This window comes from Drosophila novamexicana, unplaced genomic scaffold (assembly GCF_003285875.2).
Source record: "Drosophila novamexicana strain 15010-1031.04,08,12 unplaced genomic scaffold, DnovRS2.1 tig00000108-arrow-pilon, whole genome shotgun sequence".
Classification (NCBI taxonomy): domain Eukaryota; kingdom Metazoa; phylum Arthropoda; class Insecta; order Diptera; family Drosophilidae; genus Drosophila; species Drosophila novamexicana.
Genome location: NW_020824772.1, coordinates 4,013,149 through 4,023,949, shown reverse-complemented (window position 1 = coordinate 4,023,949; position 10,801 = coordinate 4,013,149). Strand labels below are relative to the sequence as shown.

General features: G+C 39.5%; 1 protein-coding gene across 1 annotated transcript; it reads left to right on the top strand.

Annotated features, from left to right (window-relative positions):
• Window positions 1-1,355: 1,355 nt before the first annotated feature.
• On the top strand, window positions 1,356-9,988 carry LOC115771701 (ETS-like protein pointed). Its single transcript, XM_030717521.1, has 3 exons — window positions 1,356-1,429; window positions 6,569-6,881; window positions 9,884-9,988. The coding sequence occupies exons 2-3, from the start codon at window positions 6,582-6,584 to the stop codon at window positions 9,986-9,988; spliced, it is 405 nt and encodes a 134-aa protein (XP_030573381.1). The 5' UTR covers window positions 1,356-1,429; window positions 6,569-6,581.
• The last annotated feature ends 813 nt before the right edge of the window (window positions 9,989-10,801 follow it).

The following is a 10,801-nucleotide window of genomic DNA, read 5'->3' as shown; positions in this document are numbered from 1 at the left end:
AGTACTCTCGCTTTTTTGGCGTTATCAGTTGCTACACTCTGAGCTCCACGTTCGCCGTTCGCAGTTCGCTGTTCGCCGCTCCTTCTTCTTGTTCTGCTTCGGTACTTGCTCCGCTCGCTCAATTCCCTCTCTTCGCACATATGTATGAACGCGTCGGCGTCGGCGTTCGGCGTGTTGTTGTGTCTGCTGCTGCGCTGCCTGCTTCAGTTTGTTGTCGACTCTCTTTGCGTTTGGACGCGATGTGTGTGTTGTGTCTCTTGCCCACACTGCTTAACGGTTATGTGTTTGAATATTTCAATGGTCCTTAACTATACGCAATACAAAACAAACAACAACAAACGTACACAATTTAATTAGCAAGAATTCTGCTCGATGCTGTGATCGCAACTCGCGAGTGCGTCGTCGTCGGTCGTTGCCAAAGAAAAAGCAGCAAACAGAAACGCCAATCGATAGCCAAATCTTGTTATTTTTGTGTCATCGAAATGAGTGCAATTCAAATTCGAAAATCGCAATAGAGAAGTTATTGCTGTTTCTGTTCAAACAAATATCAATTATATCGTAGTAAGACGGCGGTTCAAATATTGATAGAGCCAAATAAGCGGCTAAAACGTTAAACCTTTTCGTGAAAAAGAGCCACAAAGCGGCAGCCAGCAACGGCAACGGCCAACGGCAAAGATTCAAAAATCTGTCTACAAAACCACAAAATCGCTTAAAAGATCGTCTGTGCGTGCGCGTATATATAAGTGTGTGTGCGTGTAGTGTAGTCGGGCTTGTCTGTGTGGGTCGCTCTGATCCGTAGTCGTTCGATCTCTGCCGCGTCGGCGTCGGCGTCAGCGTCAGCGTTGCGTCTTATAAGCCGAACTAAAGCCAAGACCCGATCCGATCCGATCCGATCCCCGATCTCAATTCTCTGCGTTTCCTTTCGTGCGCTTTGTTTCAGACACGTACGTAATCTCTCTTGCCGGCCATAATCAACCTGCCTGCTGATCCACGCGATATAAACAGAGGGTTACAGATACAGATACAGATACACACCATAAGCTGCGACCACAAAACTGTTCCATAGCCGCAAAGGAGAAAGAAAAGATACACACATACATATATCGAAGGAAAGAGGGAGCGAGAGATAACGAGAGAGAGAGAGAGAGAGGGAGCGGGAGAGAGTGAGAACTAAAGCTGTCGGCAGCTCCTGCTTTCTTGCCGTGCGACTGACTATCTTCCCGATCAAGATTATGCGCCTAATTTGAAGTTGTAATTAATTTGGATACCCTAATAAAAAAGAGAATAAAGACTCTTAAGAAGAAAACAAAACAACAAAAACAACAAAAACAGCAAAAACAACAAAAAAGCTGAAAAGTAACAAAATACCAGCGGCTACCTCTTCCAGCATTTGAGGGGCGTTACACGCCTCTTTTTTATTGCCCCACCGGTGAGTGAAGTGTTGAAAACAGTAGTTGAAGTATTTTTATTCAACAGCCAGAAACCCTTTCGCTCTGCCCAGGTGTATGTGTGTGTGTGTGTGTGTGTGTGCTGTGCTTGTGTGCTGCCTGTTTTCTTGAATGAATCTAGGAAAAACCAGTTTATATCAAGTTGCTGCCGCGGCCTTAACTATCACAGCCATTCAGCTAGCCACCAGGACTGTTGGCGACCTTACAGGTTGTTTGCCTGCGGATGGTGGGGGGGAGGGGGACCTGGCCAACTCGCAACCCTTGAGCATAATTGAAATTACCACTGTTACAGTTTCCGGTGCTACCTTTGATTGCATTTCTTCTTGTGTTTTGCTTTTCTCACCTTTATGGCCATCGATTCCCATTTCGTTAATGGGAATGTGTGAAGGTTTGTGGTTTTGTTTTTGGGAGCCAAGCGATCGCTATTTAAATGGCTACTGTTGGGCTTCCTAATGTGCCCGGAATGTGGATCAATGAACGCTCAAGATCATTTACGATTATTGATAATATGGGCCATAAAGACACTCGGCATGTACTTCTCTAACCTGAAAATTGGAAGCCCGCTGTGGGCGAATAAAATAAGGTATACATTTTAGAGGATCATTGGCTCTATGTTAAATCAAAAAGTCCTATCAAAAGCATGAATGAATTATTCATTTTAAAGCAAGATACATGCATACATATGTATATAGATAGACATGCACATACATACCTAGAAATAATAGAAGAACATATGTTTCTTTTTCCCATCTTATTATGGATTTTCTCAGTTGATTTTCTCAGGTCTTTTGACATTTGACCGATTCCAAAAAGTAGATGTTCCTTCACTTACAGTTCAGCGCATTTTGAGGCTGGTTCGTTGCCCCATGCTACGTTTAATGATCCTGGTCCTTGCTCGAGCTGGATATTAACCTGCTGCAGACAGACCCAGTTCAAGATCGATACCATAATCAGATACACACGCACACACACACGCGTACACACACACACACAACTTAAGATAGTAGGGACCGAGCTGAGGTGGACAGCGGGACAGACAGTCAACACATGTGCGCAGGCGCACAGGCAGAAGATCAGCAGAAGATCCCTTTCTAAAAAAAGAACAGCAACAGCAACTAAAGTGTATTCTACCGTTACGTGCACACAAAAATTGCACCCCTATGGTTGCATGCTACGTTGCGGTCGTCTGGGGCTGAGTCTGAGTCTGAGTCTCGATCTGGCTCTGGCTCTGATTCGGAGTTTGGGCAAGGAGTGTGCATCATATCGAAATATCATATTCGTTTACAATCTGTTTCTTTAGCATCTGCTGTCCGTGCTGTCCCACAGCACAGTTGTCTGGACCATATTTTTCCTCTTGTTCTTCTTTTTCAATTTCTCTTCTTCTCTTCGCGCTGTCTGCAGTTGTGTCTGGCTGTGCCGCCTACCAAACCGAAATGCTCCATGCATATTACTCGTCAGTTTCTAGGGAAAACATATGCTCCGATTTTCAATTTGACTTCGTAGAAAGTTGCTCTCAGTTGCTGTCTTTTTAGCAGCTCTCCCTTATCTGCATGGCTCTGAGATAAGATCGTGTTTTTTCTATACTGCATCGTGGCCACAAAATTGACGTAGTTTAACTGGTTATAAGCGGCCTTCTCTGTCGCAGCTCTCCGATAGGTTTTTGTGAAATCTAACAGATATAGATAGATAGAACATTCAGTTTCTTATCAATTGGTGCTTAAGCTACGTCAAATCGATCATCCATAGCAAACGTGTGCTTGCATAAAAATAGCAATGATGTTATTTAAGAACTTGTACTTACATATATTAAATTATGGATAGTTATCTATTTATTTCGATAAAAAGAACACGAATTTTCTAAAATTTTCTCTAAATTCGATTTTGTTCAATACACCTATAAAATATCGTTACTATTAAGTTGATTTATGAGAAGAAAAACCAATATGAGCTGATAATTATTGAAAATATATTAAGTGCGCGTAATTCCGGCTAATTGGCTGATAGCGAGCTCTTAAGCTAACAGATTGAAGTAATGGGTACTTGGCAAACATTCCGATAAACATTATCGTTTCTTTCTGCCACTTGATCAACTTGGCTGCACGATGCTTTAAGTTAACAACTAAATACACATATATTATTAATACATATATGTATGTGTGTATTTTTAAATGTCGGCTCTGGATATTATCGCAGAAGTGTGCTGCGCACACGTAAAGTCAATCTGAATATTCCTTTGCTTATTATTTCAGCCAATTTTATGCGTCAATAAATTATTTTCGTGTGCGAAGTGTACTGAGTGCATGTGTCGAAAATACTTATAAAGCATGTTCCACATACATTTATGTGTATATATGCACTATAATATTTATTTGCACTATAATATGCACTATTGCGCTGTCATGTCAATTAGATGCATATTTGCCATATGTACTCTGTAATTGTCGAAACACTTCCGATCCAATTGAAAATGGGTGAAAAGGGTATAATGTGTTTTTTTCAAATGTAGATGGCAGCAAGAAGCATCTTGATCAGCATCAATAGTCGAGTCGAACTAGCCAGACTCGTCTGCCTTTCCGTCCGTATGCATGAACGCGTCCATCTCAGAACCTTTTAAATCTGGAGACTTGACATGCTCAAAAGTCCGTACATTACGAGTTTGTTGCCGATAATCGATAATAACTTGCCTCGTTTCCAAGTAATCGATACAAATCGATATCTAAATCTTGATTCCTAAACAAATCTCTTTGGTTTTAAGAGCAAGAGTCATCAAATTTGACAAGTAGCTGCCCGATAAAGTATCTTACATTTTACATCTACGACTACCAAGTAGGTTCAGGGTATCCACTAGTCGGGCACTCCCAACTTGTTGTTGTATCTGCATTGATTTGATTGCCCTGAAAATGAAATGCCGCTGTTGACTTCACACTGGTATTTTATTGTCCATTTAAATTTTGATTAACTTTAATTTTTGTATTTACTGCACTAAATCACACTCGCCGTGTGACAGTTGCTCCGTGTGTGTGTGTGTGTGCGTGTGTGCGAGTGTGTGTGTAGGCGTGGGTGTAACTGGGCTAGCCAGTTGGCCAGCTTAACACAGCTAACGGCAATTAAATCAGCAAATCAAATGAAAATTGATTTCACGCGCGCACAAACAATTTATGCAGTTAGATCAATGCGAATCGGAATCTGTTCATTTAACTTGTATGTAAATGTCGGCTTGCATGTACATATATATAGATATAGCTATATGCAGATGGCAGATAACGTGCGTAGATAACGGATTGCCATACAGACGACACTCTCAGGCGTCAAGCGTCAACGTCACGAAGCCCAAACTTTATTTGCATAACGTATCTAATTAAGCAGACTCTGCCACAATCAGATACAGAAACCTCAGCTCAATGCATAACTTAGCTACGCATCAAGTACAACGACACAAACACACAGATACACACTTATATACATATATGTATATATGTACTATATGCAAATGGTATGTAAGATCTTACATTAGGCGGAGCTGTGCAACGCTTATCACAAGCCTCTCCACATAGATTCAATTTAAAATGCGTAATTGCTTGCTTAAGTTTATCTTGAAGTTGTATTATTTATAGAGGCCTCAAAGCAACAGCTACTGAATTCCAGATATAAGTGTAGCAGTAGTGCGGGTCTGGCTATACGTGTGTTCTCTATGATATATATAATTTTTATTGTATTAATTCGTAAGCGTCACTTCCGTTTGATAAACAATTCTTTCTGGTATTTTCTCTTTTGTAATAATTTGGTAGCTCATTAGAATACAATATTAAGCTTTGCGATCTCGGCCAGCTTATCGGTAGCGAGTACGGCCCTTGTCAGATTGATAACAACCCTACCGGAAGCTGTTGCGTGAGATTATATAAACATATATATTTAAATTAAATACCCATGGACATTCCGTTCGCGATAAATGTCACTAAATCAAGCAGGACAAAGTTCGAAGCGTAGAGTACGTTGTCTTTCTTCTATTGATTTAGACCAAAGAGTCTTAATTTATTTTGTTTAAAACCCCTTTTTGGATTCAAGTATTTTCAAGCGCTCACTATAATATTTAAAGTTGCCTTACAAGAATAAGAAATACAATCGCAAGCTGCGATAAATTAAGTTTCTTCTGTTTCTGTGCTCTTTACCTTTACCCTGTACACATCTATCGTCCGCTAGGTGGCGTGTTTGCTCTGCTGAGCTATCTTTTACTAGATTTAGAGTTTTTCTATATATCTAGAAAACGAATTTGCCTAAAACTGGGAAAAGGTTTTTAATTATAGAAATATATATGCGCTCTCGCCTATTTCATGCAAAGTTTTTCTGATTTTAATTCCTACGCTCAATTTGTGGAAACTAACCCAATTTCTGTGGCTTGTTTCCATTTAAAGCTCATATAAGATCAAAGGAACTTTAAAAAGCCGTTTCTTTGAAAATAAAACTTCAAAATGCGCCTCGTTCTTGGTGACTTTTGGCAAATATTGAAGAACTACAACTACAGTGAAATAAATCCATTAGAAACATATTTAGAAAATCGGACGTTTCTAGCAAGAAAATCAAAGCCCTTAGCTCTAAAAACTATATAGTATGATGGATGCTGTGTAAACAAAACCGTATTTTATATGCAAACTGCGGCGGCTCCTTTTGTTGTGGCCTTGTCCCCAGACGCGTTGAGTCGCTCAAAAGGGGCGGACACTTTGATGTTGCTCTTGTCTCGTGGCGCGAGCAATTTTAAAACGTTCCGATCGTTGTTACTGTGTAAATAGTGTACGTACTTGTGTGTGCCTTGGCCAGACGGCCGAGACGTTGAGTCGCACCAAAGCGTCATAATTTCTTAAGTCAACAACGCATCCCTGGCTCCAATTGAGCATTAAGGTGCGAACAGCGGCCATAGTTGAAGGTGTGAATCAGGTCCATAAAGCCCACTGCGGCGCACAGCCTGCTAAGTAATGGGCCAATAATAATATGGGAAATTGGGCTCGAAGCGCCACTGCAATCATAATGGGATCAAATCCATCTTCGATCGCATTCGATTGCTTGTTTATCTTGCACTTTGCGCTTTTACTAATTGCAATCTGTTTACTTTCATACCGTTCTAGATGAGTACACAGCATGGAAGTGGCGATTTGTAAGACAGATCTGTCTGCAACAAAATTTATGCTGCCCCCAGCGCTGCCAGCCGCAGCGGCAATCGCAACAACAACGGCAACGGCAACTACACACTCCTTCCTTGACAGGGCGGTGCACTTCAACGAACTCCTCAATTTCAACGCGGGACAACACCTGTTTAAAACTAGCTGCAATCCCAACTCCTTCTCGAACAACAGCAGCAACAGCAGCAACTGCAGCAGCAGCAGCAACATGCGGCTCAAAAAGAACAGAAAAGTCACATTTCTGTCCAGCCTAGTTGAGGTAAGTTTTAGAAAACTGTTTTCACGCGACTTTAAGCTACTTTAGAATGTTATAATGTACAAGCTTAAGAAGACACTATTCCACTATTATATTAAGAATTTCATAATTTGTACATCTCTGAGAATACTAAGTTTAATGGAAATATATTGGAAAAAAAATATGCCCCATGTTGATAAGATGTTGCATACATGTTTGTAAACAGTTTTCCATACAAGTGCCTGGTTTTTAAGCGATCCTTTCTATGGCAGCTATATGATATAGTAATCCGATGTTGATAAGATGTTATACATATGTAGAGAACATAGTGAAACTTATTTATGCCAAGATTGATCAAGATATCTTGATAAACCAAAAACTTTTCCATATAAGTGCCTAATTTTCGACCGATCTTGGATATAGTAATCTGTTGTTGTTAAGATATTGAAAAATGTAGAGAACATAAACTTATAAATGCTAAGTTTTCGACAAGATGTCTTATAGAATAAACTATTTTCAATACAAGAACCTACATTTCGACCGATTATTCCTACAGAAGCTATATGATATAGTGATTCGATTCGGCTAGTTCCGACATATGCACTCCCTATGACAGGGCAAATCGGACCTATAAAAAGTTGCAAAAAGATCGCTTTAAACATTATTATGGTGATTATATGATTACATTATTCTATTTCGATCGTAATGCCTATAAGCCTAAGAGAACCTTAAAGGCTGAATCTTTATACAATCAATTGACGATTCTCCCGACTCTAGCTAAAAGCGTTTCCCATACGAAACTTTAAAAACACATATAATCTTGAGGAGCACTCATAGCTAGATTTATCTGTCGATCAGTTGGCTAATCGATCCGATGTCCATTATATTCCACGCAAGTTTGACAGGCTTCACAATGGATCAGTTCAGGCAACGACGGATTGATGCGATCTTGAGTCCGTTTTGATATGCAGAACACGTCGACTGAATCTAAATTTGGCTGCCCAAACAAAACGCAATTAATAATAATATATTATGCGTTTGTGTTTTATGCACTTTTAACACCCTACAGTCTCAACATCAAGCATATCAGATTTAAAAGCATTCTATTTACATAGCTGATGATTTGAGAACTTAATTGTAGCCGTGAATAATTTAATGTAAAGATATTCTAGATTTATTTTCTTTGCTGCAAAATATGAATCGTAGGGTATAGCATTGTCGTTAAACTTTTCGCATAAAATCGTTTGTTTATGCGCTATAAAAGTAATGAGCGTGCCACTTAATTTATGACAGAAATAGTCAGCCACAGACCTGCCCGAAATGTAAATATTTAAAAATATACGTAACTCTTCCAAAAATAGCAAACAATAGCGAGGATACAATACATCCAATATATGGCAATTATAAGGCTTCGCCCTGCTGCGTCATCATGGTAGACAAAAGTCGGATCGGACGCTCCATTTATGTTGATGCGGATTTTCTAGAGTTCTTATTGCTATAGGATGCAACTAAACATTCAGATGAAAATTAGGTTGCTCTTTGAACATCTTCAAGAGAAGCTTTCTATATTTAAGGAAAAACCTTTGCCCGAGTGCACTTCTTGATGATCATTTTATATATGATATGATCACAGAACAAACAGAAGATGACTTCTCCGATTTGATAAAGTATATAGTCTTGATCAGTCTCAACAGTTATTATATACCAGATCGGACCACTGAATCCGTCGTAAAGTTCTTGCTTTAAAGAGCTCTCAGATATCAGCAGAATCTTATCTTATCTCCATAGCAAGAATCATTCGAAAAATTAGTTTCTCTATGGAAGAATGATTTTCAACAAACTCGGCAATTACGAGTTTTACAGTACCCCACAAGGGTATTTATTCTTCGGGTTGCCAAAGATAGTCTTTCTCTCTTGTAGTTTTCTTTTTTTTTTTTGGATCATGTGAAGGTATTTGATGTTGCCACAGTTTGCGGTAAACATATCCGTTGAGCTGACCACTTTCATCCGGTTGCTCGGTCATCAGCCTGGCCGAGCCTGGCAAAGTCAAAGGACCTGCATTGAACCTGGCCGCATGCGCAGTCGCGTGGAAAATGCAGTCAAGTAATTTAATCTATAGTCTGGCAGAAAGTCGTGTCTTAAGTTTCGCCTTTATATATCGACGTTTTTTTTTCACTTTATACTTCTTTTTTTTTTTTTTTGACATTTGAAGCTAACCACATAATAGAAGGTGAACTTTTTTGAGAGACTGTCGTCGAATCAAATTCCAATTCGAAATTCAAATTGAATTGTCTGTTTGGCGTCAATTGATTACGATATTTATGAAACATTTCGTTTGACTACTGTGACCTCCATTATCATAAACGACAATAAACGACAAAACAGCAGCCACAGACACATCACAAATGATACCCCTCCCCCCTCACCCTCCCCCTTCCCACAACCCTCTCTACTGATCATCGCGCTGAGTAGCCTAGTGTCTATGTCTGTGTCTGTGCCTGTGTGTATATCAGTGTATGCGAAGTCAAATGTACAATTTAATTTATTAGAACGCGCTTAACATGATCAAACCCAGGGGACTGCCTCAGCAATTGGGGCAGTCACAGTGCCCGCACCCAGCCCCTCCCTCAGCTGACAATTGCTGGCAATCTATTCCATGTCTATGTTGTTCTGCCTGCCTTGCTGATTGTGAGCAGGGGTTTTCGGGGCTTCGGTTTATGTTTTAGGGGGTCCGCACACAAATTTTGGCTAGGCTCAAATCCAACTACCCCAATGCTAGACCATTTGACATCATTCATTTGTGGTTTTGTGGTTCTAATTTGCTAGGGTAATATTTAGTACATGATGTACAGCTAGTTAAGTTGTATGAAAAGCTAAAATTGGACTGAAAATTGTTGACAATCTAGCTAGAGCATACAAATAAACATTATAAATGGTTTCTGTTAGTTTATTAATTATAGGCATACTCTTTTGAAGTTTTTTATTATATATACAATTATTTTCAATATATATTTTCTATTTTTCAGTCCACCACAAAGTATATTAAAGAGGAACCGGTTAATGGCTGCAAAGATTTGACTGTATGCAGTTTATCGGATATTTCAGATCATGAAGCTTCGCTGGGTAAGTAATAGGAAATAAGACACGATTGAGGGCTTCAAATGGGAACCATACCGAAGATAATATTGTCAAAATCCATTTTTTTTTTTGTAAAATGGGCCTTCCTATGGAAATACGACTTAATATTTTGTCATAATCTATTTTAATCAAACTGTAGCCTTTGAACAACATTGGGACTCACAAAAAAATAAGGTTTTTGGTATTTCCAGTGTAGACTTCACAATGGCATAACTATTAACCCGATTGTTATATGGGGCCTAATGTTGAAGACATTTTTTGTAGATAACATATTTCTAAGAAATGGAAATAATTAAAGAGCAATATGTCGTGCGAATGTTTCGTATTTTCTTATATGATTGTGCTCAGTTCTTGTGCGCTATCTTTGCACTCACACATATCCAAATGTATGTGTGTGTGTGTGTGTGTGTGTATTTATACTCGCACTGCGAGAGCGACGCAGAGCGCCGTGTGCATGCACATACATTAAAAATATTACACACACACACACACACACACACACACACACACACACACACACACACACACACACACACACACACACACACACACAGAAATGCCATCATCAGTCATGTTCAGACTCTTTGGCTGGGCGATTTGTTTTTGCAATTTTATTATTCGCATATGCCTTTTGAACAGGGCGATAAAAAATACCAAATACAAATTATTTGCGATAAGATAAGCCGCAGACGCACTGGCACATAGGAAAATTGTGATTTGACTGTTGTTGCGCCGTTGAAAACAAAGCGAGTGAAAGACATACATGTATGCATGCGTACATACATGTATGCATGCATGCATGTGTA